This window comes from Megascapheus bottae, chromosome 17 (genome assembly GCF_031878675.1).
Source record: "Megascapheus bottae isolate mThoBot1 chromosome 17, mThoBot2.hap1, whole genome shotgun sequence".
NCBI classification, from domain to species: domain Eukaryota; kingdom Metazoa; phylum Chordata; class Mammalia; order Rodentia; family Geomyidae; genus Megascapheus; species Megascapheus bottae.
In genome coordinates this window covers 16,103,325-16,118,220 of record NC_143525.1, presented here as the reverse complement: position 1 = coordinate 16,118,220, position 14,896 = coordinate 16,103,325, and the positions used below count along the sequence as shown (strand labels likewise).

Here is a 14,896-nt window from a genome sequence, read left to right as displayed (position 1 = left end):
ATTCTACTCAATACCAAAATACCCTAACTATAGTTTTTATATAATTTCACCATTATGAAGCTTATGTATACCCAAATTTCTTGAACTCAGTATGTATATATATATATATATATATATATATATATATATATACTCATTCCTCATTTTTAATACTCATTCCTGGTCTCTTTTAGTCCCAGTACAAGAGTCATTTCGTTGCAGCCAGCTTAAGTAATCAGAAGGCTGGAAGCTCTGCTGCTGGTGCAAGTGGATGGACTAGTGCAGGCAGTTTGAATTCTGTTCCAACCAATTCAGCACAACAGGGTCCCAACAGTCCTGACAGCCCTGTCACTGGTGTCACGAAAAGCATGCCAGGATTTAGCAACACTGGGAACATCAGCAGCGCACCAGTGACCTACCCATCCATCGGCGCCCAAGGAGTCAACAACACTTCAGGGAATAACAGCCGAGAAGGGATTGGGGGTGGCAATGGGAAAAGAGAGAGGTATACAGAGAACCGGGGTGGTGGTCGTCATAGCCATGGAGAGAGTGGCAATCGGCATGGTGATAGCCCCCGTCATGGAGATGGTGGTCGCCATGGAGATGGATATCGTTACACAGAAAGCAGCAGCAGCAGCCGACACACTGACAGCCACCGGCATGGAGAGAACAGGCATGGAGGAAATGCAGGCCGGCATGGTGAGGGCCGGGGAGCAAATGATGGCCGGAATGGAGAAAGCAGAAAAGAAGGTTGTAATCGTGAAAGCAAGATGGATCCCAAGATTGACAACAGCAAGATAGACAGTAAGACAGATAAGACAGCTGATGGTTTTGCTGTCCCAGAGCCACCCAAACGCAAGAAAAGTCGGTGGGACAGTTAGGGGGGGTATGTGCTAGAGTGAAATCAGTTGTCTTTCATTTTATTTTTAGAAAGATTTTGGTAACTAGGTGTCTCAGGGCTGGGTTGGGGTCCTAAGTATAAGGACCCCTTGCTCCTGATGGAGAATTGGAGTGTAGAGACATTATGTCTTCATCTGAATAACCGTTCAGACATTTCCTTGGGAAGCTGCTTTATTTAGTCCTGGCAAGCGATGAGAGCTGGGAAGCTTCTGCTGCCAGTTCTAAGGGAGGGTTAAATGGAAAATACTTTGGAAGAAAGGCCTTATAGGGCATAAGACTCACTCTAGGTTTATAAGTAGCATATATTTTTTACTAAAAAAATGTCACCTTGTAAGCATCTATAAACCCAATTCCTTTTCTTAGTTGTTTGGCCAGGCAGTCCCCATTTTAGGAGTTGGCTTCTGCAAACCCAGCCCATTGAAAGGAAGGACTGTTTGAGAAGCAATTTGGTGCTTTCAGGTGTTTGCAGGGAAAGGAGATACCTGATGCTCAGCTTCTCCAGCCAGGTTTGTATCTAGCCCTGAGACATGTAGGAAGAGGCCACCTTCCAAAACCAGGCTCTGAGAATCTCAGAGCCACTATGATTGAAGGGAAAAGATGATCCTGGAAAGAATTCTAGGATTGCTTCAGGTCTAAGGCATCATTAGTTAAAATGAAAAAGAACCAACAACAGCTTTTAAAGTGTCTATTATCTCATTGTATTTTTTTTTTAAGCTTACCCCAATGGTAGTCTTTTGCTGAAATGATTCTGATGATTTTTTTTTGTTCTATCTTGTTTATAAAAGGAAAAGAAATATACAAACTTTGAATTTTGTGACTTTGTGAAGGTTTCTTTTAAGATGTGCATTCCTTTCCTGCTTGCTCTCTAGTAAATGTTTTACTACTGGGACTTGCGGACTGTTTGTTATTTCTACTTTATAGTAGTGCATAAATTATGATTTGGAACAGTGTAGCACATGGTGTGAAATGTGGGGAAGTGTTTGCTTAATTAAATTGTCAGTGAAGACATTTCTTCTATCTTCGTTTTATTTAGCCCACTAAGAGACTACAATAAACCGATTTCCCCCTAACATTTTAATTCTATTATGCAGTACCTCCATGGAAAATTGTGAGAATCTGTCAGAGCTCTCGTGGGAAACACTGTAGATTTGTAGGTGCCTAGCAGCTGTCTTTTCAGCTGTGGTGTAAGCCAAGGGCAGGGCTGGTACCAGTAATAAAGGCCAGTGAACTCTATCTTCCCTTAGCCTTTAGCTTTGAGGGCCCAGATAGCTTGACTCATTTCCGTTTGTGTTTTCTCTTCTGTTCTTTACGTTGCTGTGCCCTCTGGTCCTTCTTCATCCTGGAATCCACCACTTTAAAATGACCCCTGACTCCAGCTGGCCGCCGTACTTTACGACCCACACCTTTTTTGGCTACAACATAGGTAACTTGGCGTTTCTCCTTGCCAAGTCCAGCCTTCTTATAGAGGCTAAAAAGGAAAAGGACAGGTTAGAGACCTCCTTTCTAATGCTCTTCTCAACTAACCCCGTGTGTGTGACCTGGTGTCCTGGTTACCTTCGCAGCTGGGCCACCTTCTCCCGCTCTGAGATATCCACTGTATTCACCACCGCTTCTGCCTTCTTCTTGGTCTGTTCCAGCTTCTTCAGCATCTGGGAGGGAACACGTGTCAGGTGACATCTCCTGTCTCTGCCTCACATGCTCACATTTGTTTAACTTCCAGAAGGCTAACCCACTTACCCTCCGTTTCTTTCTGGCTTTGGCCTCTGCCACTTTCTTGATAGGGCGCGCATTGATTTCCCGCCAGCGTTTCCGATATTGCTCCACTTCCTTCTTATCAATAGGCAACTGCCTTATCCGGTGCTGCTTCTCTTCCTGCACAAACCAATCTGGAAGCTCTCCCTCTTCTTCATTAAATGCATACCTGGGTGAAGGAAGAGGACACCAGTTCAAACACTAACCACCACCAAGTTTCCTAAGGAAGAAGTCACACACTTACTGATCCTTGGGCCTACCCCTTACCGGTTGAAGGAATTATCTATGAGGTCTCTCTTAGCCTTTTTGGAAGAGGCGATCACAGCACCTAAAGCAAGGCCTTCAGGGTCCAAAATCCGATGTTTCACTAGAGAGGAAAGGACAAAAGTCAAAGCCTGATTCTCAGCACTGAAGTTTCTCTAGGTTTCATTCCACTGTTGACAAAGTTCTCACCTGGGTCCTCAATAGGCACTACTTCAAACCCATCATCATCTGAGTTACGCCCACGGCTACGCTTCTTACTATGGGATTGTTTCCAACTGTGAAAGACAGAACTATTAATATTCTGCCTCTCACCTTTCAGAGAATGCTGTACCTTACTAATAACCCCGTTTTTACTTAAAACCACTCTGGAACTTGCAAAAATCCTGCCACTCTGATATTTACACTGGTATTTATAACCAAGACTGAAAACTTGCAACTTAGGTTCATGGTTCAAAAACCACTGCTTTTCTATCTTTTCCTCTCACAAGCTGTGCACCCACTTACCTCTCTTCATCCTCACTGCTACTACTGTCACTGTCTGAACTATTATCTTTGTCTTCCACTCCAGGGCCAGTGACAGCTTCTGTCTCCTTAGGAAGTCTGTCTTGACAAGGGGGAGATTTCTTCTTAGTCTTTAAACTAGAAGGTGATAGTGATGGTGGCAGTGGTGATGGCTGTTGCTCCTTCCGACGGTTCTCATACAGCAGCTGGGCCTGAGTGATCTCCAGGGCCTCATCAGCATCATCGTTAATCCCACTGAAGCCATCCTATGACGGAGAAATCAGCTGCCCTTCTTGCAAGGAATGCCCATGTCCACTCAGTCTTGCCTCAGCCTCCTCTTACCTTTGAGAACCACAGGTTGGCTTGTTCTTCTTGCAGTACTGCCTTTTCCTCTAGTGGTACCAGCAGTGGATTCTCATCTCCCTCCTCCTCCTCCTCTTTATCATCGTCTTGAGTAAATTGCACACTGTAGCCCCAACAGAGAGTTGGGAAAGCTTTGGGGCTTATCCTTTATTTCCCAACTCTGGCAGTAAACACGCCAGCCATCTCAGGAGGCATGCTGTAGGTGGCAGCATGCCGTCTCCTGCCCTTCTACACACTCCTTACCTTTGGCCCTTAACACCCTGATGTCCCCTTACTCCTGCCAGCTCCTCTAGGTCACTGTCCAAAGAAGAATCCTCATCTTCATCCTCAGCATCTGACACATAGATGTCATCCCGTGGCAGATCAGACAGAAATGTGTCTGCAGCACTCATGTCTCCTTGTGTTACTTCCTTTAACAACTAAAGTACAACAAAAACAGGCTGTGGATTTAAAGGAAATGATTGCCTCTCACCACATTGGTTATCTTAGTTTTATACTCAGCAAGTACAATATTTTCTTTAATAGAGACCACTTGCAACCAGAGAAGTGACAGGCCTATCTAGAGCATATTATTTATGACCCAGGGCTCTCATCTGCCCCTTTTATTGGTTTAAAAACCTTTCAAAGCTTGTCTAGCATTATATATGATACCCTGACCCACTTACTAAACTCACTTAAGAAGGTACTTAAGTCTCATGAGAATAATACCATTTGAAGCTGGACTTGGTTGCTCTGTAACCCTAGCTTTTTTGGAAGAGATGGTACTAGAACCAAGAGCAAGGCCTTTAGGGTCTATAATCCTAGCTTCTCAGGAGGCTGAGACTTGATCAAGTTTTGAGGCCACCAGGACAGGAAAGTTCCTGAGGCTTATCTCCAATTAACACCGCCCCCCCCCCTACACACAAAGCCAGAAGTAGAACTGTGACTCAAGTAGAGTTGGCACAAACAAAAAAACTACACTGTGATTCCACTGAAAAGGAGTCCATATAATTGCAGGTAACAGAACTGACCCCCCAACTCCCAGAACTTCAGAATATTAGTATTCACCACAACATACCAGAGACTGCAACTAACAATCTTTAATCTATATTCCTCATGAAAACCCTAGTGGACAAGTTTTATTACCATTTTGTGATGAGATTGGCACAAGTGTGGGTGTGGGACTAAAGCCTGAGCCGTGTGTCTGCTCTGCTGCTTGTCAGGTAACAGATAACCAGGTAATAACATTCCTACACTAGAGCCACCAAATTCACTTTGCTGTGATGCTTTTTTTTTCTTTTGTTGGTTGTGGGGCTTGAACTCTGGGCTTGGGCAGTCCTTGAGTTCTTCAGCTCAAGGCTAGTACTCTACCACTTGAGCCCACAGCACCATTTCCTGTTTTCTGGTGGTTAATTGGAGATAATAATCTCACATCTCATGGACTGTCATGCCTTGGCTGACTCTGAACCTTAGATCTCAACCTCCTGAGTAGCTAGGATTATAGGTGTGAGCCACTGGCACTGGGCTGCTGTAATGCTTTAAAAAACAAAAAGGAAAAACATGTTCTATTCAAGAGAAACATCAGCCCAGAAGCCAGCTACTAGAAGGTATTAACTTGGTCCCAATGCAATCAACAGTGCTCTCTACTGGGAGACACCCAGGCGGGTAACTCTGGTGCACCCATCAGGAGCTCTGGTACTTCTTTTATAAACCAACCTCTTGGCTAATACTATCTCTTGGATAATCTGTACTACACTTTACAAGTATTCCTGATTTCATCGGATTAAGTGTGTTTCCTTTATGGCCTTTACATAATGGGGCCTTTATCCTGTGTCTCCCTTCAACCCCAACTTCAGGCACTAAGTCATTTTATGGGCAAACAGAGCAACCAAACCTATTGAGCATTAACCCAGCATCCAATTCACCTCTAGACACCTGAACTTATCTTGTTTTTATTTTTATTTTTTTGCCAGTCCCAGGGCTTGAACTCAGGGCCTGACCACTGTCCTTGGGCTTTCTCAAGGCTCTACCACTTGAGCCACAGTACCACTTCCAACCTTTTCTGTGTATGTGGTACCAAGGAATCAAACCCAGGGCCTCATGCATGCTAGGCAAGCACTCTACCACTAGGCTACACTCCTGGTCCCTCATCTTGTTTTCTGTACCTCAACAAACTCCTCACCTGATGACCCCGGATGGTACGAAGGGAGAACATGCCAGTCTCCCCCTCATCTGCAATGGAGACCCCAGGCAGATCCATCTTCAGCTCTACACGCTCCCGCTGCTTCCTCTGCTCTCGTAGTAGCTTCTTTTTCTTCCTGAAAGGATAGTTAAGAGAATCTTCAAAGATGGTCACATTGATTCCATCTCTCTGCCTTTTTTTCCTTCCATCTTCACATATTGAGGGGATGCCCAAGCTGCTCTTTACCTCTTTAGTTCTGCCACTTCCTGGGCCTTCATCTCTGCCAGGGTCTGGTTCAACTGCTCCTCTTCCTCCTCCTCCTTAGAGGGCTGCTTTTTCTCAGCTGTAGACTCTTCCTCATCACCCTCTTCTTCTCCTGAGCTGAGGCTGACAAGATAATCCAAGGAATTTGGTTGTTTTCCCAGACATTCAACACCCAGTCATACCTGCCATGGTTTACTTCGCTGCTTACCTGATATCCAATGCCTTTGCTTGTTCTTTCAGCTTCTTGGCCATATATCTGCGAAGCTTTGTTCTCCAGTTCAATAGGGACCTACCCAGGAAATACCATTACTCATCTTACCATCTCTGTCTTTGTCCCTTAACCCTTCCTGTTTTCAGCCCATTCTCCAAAGCTGTTAACATCCATGGTCTTCAAAGGTCTTTTCTTAGGTTCAGGGTTCTTAGCCTCCACCCCTATACCATTTCATACCTAAGCTCCTTGCGCCCTAGCACTTTAATGTCCTGACAGCAAGCCTGTATGTCCTCAGTGGTAGCTGGATGCTGTGCCAACTCTTCATCATCTATTGAAATCTATTTGAGAGGTAAAGAGGTCAGGAGAGATTCTTAGGCCCATTTCTGGGGCCCTTCCCTCTCTTATGTCTGGGAACTCACTTCGCTGGCCTTGGAGAGAAAGTCAACAGGGTTGGCAGCTCGCAGAAAGTCAGTGACAGAGGTTCGGCGATAGACAGTAAGGTCACCCTCAGCATATCCTTCAGCCTTAGACAGAGAACTAGAGTCGGAACATCTGAAGGACCACTGGGCCCACCTTCCCCAGAGTTTCAGTACTCAAGGGTGAGGTGGCCGTATCCTCCAAAACACACCTTTGGTTTCTTCTTAGTCACCAACTCAGTAACAGTCTTAGCTTGAACTTCAACCTCTTTGAAAGCAAACTTAGGATCAAAGAATTTACTATCAACCTTGTCAGGAGCCAGGAATCCTAAAATGACAAGATAGAGTTACAAGTATGCTTTAGTAAAGCAAGGCTAAATCAAGAAACAGAAGGTGATGCCTACCCTGGCAGACTACAAAGATTTCTGCGGATTCATGGCGAGAGGCTTGGGGCTTGGTGGCCTGGACATGGCGGAACAGCTGCTGGAAGATCCACAGCAGGGGCTGATAGTCGCGGGAACGGAAAACCTTTGTGATAAAGCAGCCACCTCGGGCCAAGAAATCACAAGCCAGACGCAGAGCCATCAGTGTCAAGTGGGCTGTGGATAAAAGATAATCAGTAAGAAACCGCAGCTTGAGGGTATGACACCTCTACTTTCCCTTCTTTCCAAGCCCCACATTCCCTGTACCTTGTGAGTAAGCATCATGGACCCAGCTAGCCCCGACATTGGGGGCCCCGTCATTGAGTACAACATCAACCTTCCAGGTCTTTAGCTCCTTCCTCAGAGCCTAATGAGAAAGAGAAGGAATTGCTAAGAATAGAGTCCTGGGTTCAGTCACTTAGTGAATGTCTACCAAGGGTTAGGCACTGGAGATACAACAGAAAACAAAATGAAATCACATTAAATAATGGTGAATCCATGGGTAAGGAACATCATTGAATATGTTTGCTTTCCCCTAAATTCCAAACTCTATCCCTGACTATAAGTAAGGATCAGGTGGACACAAGGATTGATGTGGACTTTGTCACAAAAATGATATGCAGGCACTTTTCTCAAAGCATGATAAAGAGGAAAAACTTTGCCTTTAGAGGACTTGAGTACGGATGTTTGCCTAAAAAATGACTAGCAGAGGCTCACACCTGTAATCCCAGCTACTGGAGACTGACATCTACAGGATCACGGTTCAAAGTTACCTCAGGCAGAAAACTGAGATTTTATTTCCAATCAACCAGCTAAAAGCTAGACTGAGTCACAGCTCAAGTAGTAGGGCCTCAACTGAGCAAGCAAGACAGAAACCCTAAGTTCAAACACCAGTACCAGGGGAAAAAAAAAAAAGAAAAGAAAAAAGAGCAGAGGTCCAAATTACCTGCCTACAGTGCTCTGTGGTGATGTCTTCCTGGAGAGTCACCACATTGGGGAGAGGCTTGATTGGAACCAGGTCCACTCCTGGAAGAAGTCAGAATCACAGTACTCTAAAGGGCTGCCTCAAACAAGAGAAATGCACAAGTATTTTATACATATATATCCTAAGTACCCAAAAAAGGCACTCACCCACAATAAGACTGGATACAGGCATAAACTTGGCAGCCACCTGCAACCTATGAAAAAAAAAAATGAAGATTTAAGTAGGACTGCCTCTCTCCATTGGTAATATTCTCTCTCACTCATAGCCTGTTAGATGACATATTCTGGTCAGAATATGCTATCTGTACACAATGCAAACCTTTCTTCCACACTCAAGAAGGCAAAAGCCCAATGGTCAGCAATATATACATTAATTTAAGGGTGGATTGACTGGAATGGGATTGAAGAGATCCTAAATCTGTCCTCCTCAGGGCCAAGCCATCCAGGGACGGGGGATTATCAGAAGCCCCCCCATGCCAACTGTTACCATCCTCCTGGTGCAGCACACAAGTCTAGCAGGGCTCGCGCTTTCTGCAGGAACTGAAAGCGGCGATTGAGCTGGATCAGCTTGAAAGCAGAGCGGGAACGATAACCTGGGCAGTGGAGGGGAGAGGGGGTCAGACACCCAGATCAAGGTCTGCTAAGTGCTTTAATAGCAGGGGTTTCTCCACCCTCCCTCCTGTCCATGGATCCCCGTCCATGGGTCTTGAAGAGCTAAAAAAGCGCCCCCATTCTGAAGCAGCAACTGTCTTGTTGTTCATGTAAACTGTGAGTGACCCAAAAGTGCACCTAAATTAAACAGAATTGTGGTGCCATTAAGTCCCAGGAACTGACCTGTCTGTGTTAAAATTAACCAGAACTCTTGTAAATTCAAGGGATGGCATTTGTTTTCCAAAGCCATAAAACTACCCTTAGACAGCTAATTAGGACTCTCCTGGTATAGGAATCCCCCTTAGCTCCAACTGCCCTGAACTGTCCCTAACCCCTACCTTATCTCACTCCAGTAGCTGATTGCTGTGTTGATGTAAATCTGTAGTCTTTGCCTTTAAAAGCCCTGTAGAAAAGCTGTTCAGGGCTTCCTCCTGGGCTCCCGCTGTATGGGAGTGTAGGACAGAGGCCTGGAGCTAGCCCGCCTGAATAAAGCCTTGCTTTTGCATTTCGGACCGTCTGACTGTCGGTGGTCTCTTGGTGGCCGCCCTGAGACTTGGGCATAGCAGTCTCAGTATGTGGGCAGGCGAGGCGACCAAGGCTGTTTTCTCGAGCCCCCACTCACCGGTTTCCTTAGCCAAGTGATAGAACTTGTCCCGCCGGCTCTTGCCAACTTTGCCCTTCTTGCCCATGGTGGAGTATCACTCAGACCTATGATTAAAGTAAAAGTTGGAAACATTTCTGGCCCCGCATTTGTCTCCGCTTCCGTTTCCCCGCTTCCCACAGCAATCGCTCCAGTCACTGGGTTCCACTCACCGACACCCCGCGCCGAGGGTACCAGTCAGGGCCGCACGTGTAGACAGCATACGTACTTCCGCTTCCGGGTCCTTAGAGCCAAGCCATCTGGAGTGCTGCCAGGAACCATCTTCCCGCCAAGTCTTACAAGTCCAAAGTTGAGAACAGGAAAACAGATTACGAAAACTAAGAATCTGGTCTCTAGGAAGCAGCAATTACGAGTTCTTTTGTTTCTGCATCCCCCTCCCAGCTCCGGACCCGGAGTAACCGCCCCTCCCATCATCGCCGCACGTCCCGCCCCCTGACCCGGAAGTTTTCTTTGCAGAGTCCCAGTCAGCCTAGTCCCACCTCCGCGCCTGCGCGTTAAGGCGCTCCTGGATGCCGGCGGACTCGGCTGAAGAAGGAAGATGGCGCTTGACGGACCGGAGCAGGTATGGCGGCAGCGGTGGCTGCAGTGGCGGCCAGGCAGAGGCCAGAGTAGGATGGAGAGGGGCCGTGATGCGAAGTGGGGAGCGGGCCTGGGCCAGAGAGCCGGTGACGGGGATCGGTGGAACGATCGATCCGGCCCGTGCTTAATACGGCCTGTACTTGATCTGCTGTGTCAGGGCCGCTCCTGGTGAGCCTGGGCTGGGCAGGACTGGGCCGAGAGTCCCGGGGGCACGAAACGGCCGTCCAGGGTGCGAATTGCCCAGACCAGACGCCTGTCTTGGTGCCAGCTCGGTCTGTAGGACGAACACCTCGGGTGCGTAGGGTGCCCGCCACAGTGCAGCGGCTCCCGTGAGTGTGGCTTTTGATCCTTCTGAGTCTTCGGAAATAGACGACGTCGCATCCCTTTTTCTTCTCCTTCTGGGAAGAGGGTCCTGAGGGAAGGAAGGGCTAGAACCCAATCTTACGACATTCGATCTTTCTCTCTCTCTCTCTCTCTCTCTCTCTCTCTCTCTCTCTCTCTCTCTCTCTCTCTCTCTCTCTCTCTCTCTCTCCCTCCCTCCCTCTCTCCCTCTCTCCCCCTCTCCCTCTCCCTCTCCCTCTCCCTCTCCCTCCCTCCCTCCCTCCCTCCCTGCCCCCCACAGAAAAGCTAGCAAGGTGTCTAGGGTCATTTGGGTATTTATAACATTACAGGCTATACAAAATTATCAGCGTGGGCAGCAGACGGAAGCATACATGTCTGTCACATCCTGTACCAAAGCATTTCGTGGCCCTTAGAAGGACGTCACCTTCCTTGTAAAGTCTTGTGAGGTGTCCTTACTTAGTAAACCCCTGGATGCTTAGACTCTTTCTTTATGTCCCTAGATGGAGCTGGAAGAGGGGAAGGCAGGCAGTGGACTCCGCCAATATTATCTGTCCAAGATTGAAGAACTGCAGGTGAGAACACAATCCAGAGGGAATGAGGCTTGATGGAAGCAGATTCCTGTAAATCTGTGAACTTCCATTGGGAGTGCAGTAAAAGAAATGACTTTTCCTAGACTTTGTTTTACATTTTAGGGAAGTGTATGCAAGCAACAAACAGTATAAAGTGTATAAAGTCAATTTCTTGTTTCCCTTAAATCTCACCTTTTCTGAAGAAACAAGATGTGAATATTTGCATCTCCCAAACCATTTTTTAAAATCATCTTTTCAATACTGGGGTTTGAACTCAGGGCCTCCAGCTTGCTAGATCTTCATCCCTTTAAGTATTGAATTTTAATAGAAGAGGTACCACTAAGCTGTGTATGATGGCTTGTTCCTTTATTCCTAGCACTGGAGAAGCTGAGTCAGGAGGACAGGAAAGAGTTTGAGGCCAACCTGAGTTGCTTTACAAGACCCTATCTCAACAAAAGAGTTGGAGGCGTGGCTCACACTATAGCACCTGCCTAACAAAGCAGAAGCTCTAAGTTCAAATCCAAGTACTCCCCTGCCTTTCCTTCCCCCAAGAAAGAAAAAAAAAGGTACCATTAGCACAAGGAATAAGTGTGAATGCAAGGCTTTCTTAACAGAGAAGACAGAGAATTAGGGAATATTTATCAGAAGATTGAGGGCCAGATACAGTGAGTTTGCATTGAGTTAGGGCTATTCTAATTGTTGAGGACCAAATAAGAGGAACTAGACCACCCAATGATCTGGCTTAAAGATCTGAGCCAGAGGAATAAAAAAAATAAGTGAGACGAGGGGAAAGCCACAAGGAACGTGTCTGACCAAACTCCAGGTTCGTTGGATATTTGGTTTGTCATTTTTGAATGCTTTCTACATCTGATTTCACTCATCTCCGTTCTGAAATAAAACGGCAGTGGATGGAGTGCTTCGTGTGCAGTTTAGTAGCACCTTTCAATTGCCTTGCTTTCGCTTTGCCTCCATTTGTCTAGGATTTCTTTTTGGTTTTGTTTCAAAGCCTTACGAAGGAGCCCATGTTTGCCTCAAACTCTCCATTCTCCAGCTTCAACTTCCCCAGTGCTGGGATTACTTATGCTTACCACCATGGCCAGCTTTTAACCTTTAAGTGAAAAACAAGTCCTTTATGATGGCTGCCTCAGGCTCCTAAAGGATGCTTGGAGGAAATGGTCATTAGGATTTTATTTTACTGGAGAATTTGTTGAAACAAGTAGTTGCTCTGTGTCCTGCCACAGGGTCTTAGCCAGTGTCATAATGTCTGTTCTTGAGTAGTCCTCTACATCTTGTCCTCTACAGCTGATTGTGAATGACAAAAGCCAAAACCTCCGGCGGCTACAAGCACAGAGGAATGAGCTAAATGCAAAAGGTGAGGGAAGAAACTGGGATGTTACATGCAGGCTAAGTTTTGGCTGTTCCTAATTTCACTGACCTGCTGCCTCACAGTATTGCTTGTGCTTCAAGTTATGAATCTATGTGTATGTGACCTTAATTTTTTGGGCAGTCGTGAGGCTTGAACTCTGGGCTTGGGGACTGTCCCTGAGCTCTTCAGATCAAGGCTACCGCCCTACCCCTGGAGCCACAGTGCCACTTCTGGTTTTCTGGTAGTTAATTGGAGATAAGAAGTCTCATGGACTTTAGTTCCCTGGCTGGGTTTGAACCATGATCCTCAGGTCTCAGCCTCCTGAGAGGCATGAGCCACTGCACCCCACTGTGACCTTCCCTTTCAAACTTCAAAGTGGTGCATAGTGTGTACATGTTGACCTGAGTACCGAGAGGAGGACATGCTGGGAGTGACGTGACCACTGTATCTATCTGCCAATACAGTTCGTTTACTTCGGGAGGAGCTGCAGCTGTTGCAGGAACAGGGCTCCTACGTGGGGGAAGTAGTCCGGGCCATGGATAAGAAGAAAGTTTTGGTCAAGGTAAAAGCATGACCCCAGGGACAAGCCCATCACCCACTGAATTCCCATTCTTTATGGAGCCTTAGAAAGAAAAGTGGTGTGCCATGTTATTCCAGGACTCCCGTGGCTCTTCCTGGGTGAGGTGGCTAATGGTGGCCATCGGAAAGGGTCACGAGTATTGTTGTTTCAGGTACATCCTGAGGGCAAGTTTGTGGTAGATGTGGACAAGAACATCGACATCAATGATGTGAGTGTGGCTGGTGAGTGCGAGTTTGGGGGTCATTCTTTGCACAGTACTTCCTGAAACTCAATCCTGTCATCCAGGTAACACCCAATTGTCGAGTGGCTCTAAGAAACGACAGCTACACTTTACACAAGATCCTGCCCAATAAGGTGGACCCCCTTGTGTCACTGATGATGGTGGAGAAGGTGCCAGACTCAACTTATGAGATGATTGGTGGGCTGGACAAGCAGATCAAGGAAATCAAAGAAGTGATTGAGCTGCCTGTAAAGCACCCTGAGCTCTTTGAGGCTCTGGGCATTGCACAGCCCAAGGTGAGGAGTCTGCTTCTTTGAGAGGTGGGCTGCATTTATTCTACCTGTCCCAGGCCAGTTAAGTGCTAGGGTTGGGATGGGCTCCAGTGATTGGGCTGCCCTTGCTTCCTGCTTCCATTCTTTGCATCCCTAGCCTCTAACAAGGGTTCCAGTACTTGGTAAATGTTTCCTGGGTGAAATGAGGCTGGCTTTCTGCTCTGAGTCTGCTATTTCCCCTAGGGAGTACTGCTGTATGGACCCCCAGGCACTGGGAAGACATTGTTGGCCCGGGCTGTGGCGCATCATACGGACTGTACCTTTATTCGTGTCTCTGGCTCTGAATTGGTACAGAAATTCATTGGGGAAGGTAATGGTTGAAAACAGGAGAACCAAATGGAAGGGTATGGGGTGCTGTGCTTATTAGCTCCTAATGCCGACATGGCCTCTCCCCAAATAGGGGCAAGAATGGTGAGAGAGCTGTTTGTTATGGCACGAGAACATGCTCCATCCATCATCTTCATGGACGAAATCGACTCCATTGGCTCCTCCCGGTTAGAGGGGGGCTCTGGGGGGGACAGTGAAGTGCAGCGCACAATGCTGGAGCTGCTCAACCAGCTGGATGGCTTTGAGGCTACCAAGAACATCAAGGTAAAGTGGCAGAGGCTTAGTCCTGGGGTGACATTCAGACCAAGAAGAGCTGATCCATCCCTCTTCTCTTCTCAGGTTATCATGGCTACGAATAGGATTGATATCCTGGACTCTGCCCTGCTTCGCCCTGGACGAATCGACAGAAAAATTGAATTCCCACCCCCCAATGAGGAGGTCTGTGATGAGTAGTGAGTGCCTGGAGTGCCTTTGGCTGCGGGGGTGGTGCATGAGGCTCTAGAATTTCTTCACCTTTTTACAGGCACGGCTGGACATTCTGAAGATCCACTCTCGGAAAATGAACCTGACCCGGGGGATCAACCTGAGAAAAATCGCCGAGCTGATGCCAGGGGCCTCGGGGGCTGAAGTGAAGGTAACTGGAGTCTTAAGGGAATGGGGCAGTTGCAGGAAGTTCTGGGTTCAAGGGCCAGCTCAGAGCTGAGGGGGCAAGGCACCAGGGCCTCAGCTTCCTTTTCTTACTCAGGGTGTGTGCACAGAGGCTGGCATGTATGCCCTGAGGGAACGGCGCGTCCATGTCACTCAGGAGGACTTTGAGATGGCAGTAGCCAAGGTATGTGCCTACATCTGCCTTTGTGGACAGTGGCTCCAGGTTTGTGTTCGTGCAGTCCATGAATTAACACTCCGCGTTCTCTGTCTTTCCAGGTCATGCAGAAGGACAGTGAGAAAAACATGTCCATCAAGAAACTATGGAAGTGAGGGCCTGGCCTTTGTATGGGTCTTTACAATAAAGGTCATGGACAAGACCTTTAGGACTTGTGTCTGTTAGTAAG

At 47.1% G+C, this 14,896-nt stretch overlaps 3 protein-coding genes across 5 annotated transcripts in view; 2 read left to right on the top strand and 1 right to left on the bottom strand.

Annotated features, from left to right (window-relative positions):
* Positions 1-1,887, top strand: part of Ddx42 (DEAD-box helicase 42) — a 37,119-nt gene extending 35,232 nt beyond the window's left edge. For both annotated transcript variants that reach the window (XM_090349948.1, XM_090349947.1), the window contains one exon: positions 174-1,887. In XM_090349948.1, the coding sequence (XP_090206074.1) occupies positions 174-860 (687 nt within the window). In that variant the 3' untranslated portion in view covers positions 861-1,887. The remainder of the gene's footprint in view (positions 1-173) is intronic.
* Ftsj3 (FtsJ RNA 2'-O-methyltransferase 3) lies at positions 1,576-9,906 on the bottom strand. 2 transcript variants are annotated; one of them, XM_090349946.1, is made up of 21 exons: positions 9,682-9,906; positions 9,491-9,576; positions 8,705-8,810; positions 8,365-8,411; positions 8,180-8,259; positions 7,501-7,600; positions 7,216-7,410; positions 7,024-7,139; positions 6,815-6,919; positions 6,633-6,733; positions 6,393-6,473; positions 6,167-6,307; positions 5,921-6,056; positions 4,003-4,178; positions 3,739-3,862; positions 3,400-3,662; positions 3,085-3,170; positions 2,899-2,998; positions 2,617-2,800; positions 2,434-2,528; positions 1,576-2,347 (listed from the first exon to the last, which is right to left on the bottom strand). In XM_090349946.1, exons 2-21 carry the CDS (start codon positions 9,555-9,557, stop codon positions 2,155-2,157), a joined length of 2,496 nt encoding a protein of 831 aa, XP_090206072.1. In that variant the 5' UTR covers positions 9,558-9,576; positions 9,682-9,906; the 3' UTR covers positions 1,576-2,154. The 2 variants fall into 2 exon arrangements, with proteins under 2 accessions (XP_090206072.1, XP_090206071.1); XM_090349945.1 differs by having other exon boundaries at positions 9,491-9,906.
* Psmc5 (proteasome 26S subunit, ATPase 5) lies at positions 9,772-14,869 on the top strand. The gene is made up of 12 exons (XM_090349953.1): positions 9,772-10,091; positions 10,951-11,022; positions 12,322-12,391; positions 12,850-12,947; positions 13,117-13,173; positions 13,251-13,481; positions 13,701-13,827; positions 13,918-14,108; positions 14,184-14,282; positions 14,368-14,478; positions 14,590-14,676; positions 14,769-14,869. Exons 1-12 carry the CDS (start codon positions 10,068-10,070, stop codon positions 14,820-14,822), a joined length of 1,221 nt encoding a protein of 406 aa, XP_090206079.1. The 5' UTR covers positions 9,772-10,067; the 3' UTR covers positions 14,823-14,869.
* The last annotated feature ends 27 nt before the right edge of the window (positions 14,870-14,896 follow it).

Bases quoted from the DNA above. Each gene is read 5' to 3' on its own strand.
- Ftsj3 (XM_090349945.1), bottom strand. From the start codon at position 9,557: ATGGGCAAGAAGGGCAAAGTTGGCAAGAGCCGGCGGGACAAGTTCTAT. The intron at 8,811-9,490 runs GTGAGTGGGGGC...TCCACTGCCCAG, and splicing joins TCACTTGGCTAAGGAAACCG to GTTATCGTTCCCGCTCTGCT. The intron at 3,663-3,738 runs GTAAGAGGAGGC...TCTCCGTCATAG, and splicing joins CCAACCTGTGGTTCTCAAAG to GATGGCTTCAGTGGGATTAA.
- Psmc5 (XM_090349953.1), top strand. From the start codon at position 10,068: ATGGCGCTTGACGGACCGGAGCAG. The intron at 13,828-13,917 runs GTAATGGTTGAA...CTCCCCAAATAG, and splicing joins ACAGAAATTCATTGGGGAAG to GGGCAAGAATGGTGAGAGAG. The intron at 14,109-14,183 runs GTAAAGTGGCAG...TTCTCTTCTCAG, and splicing joins AGGCTACCAAGAACATCAAG to GTTATCATGGCTACGAATAG.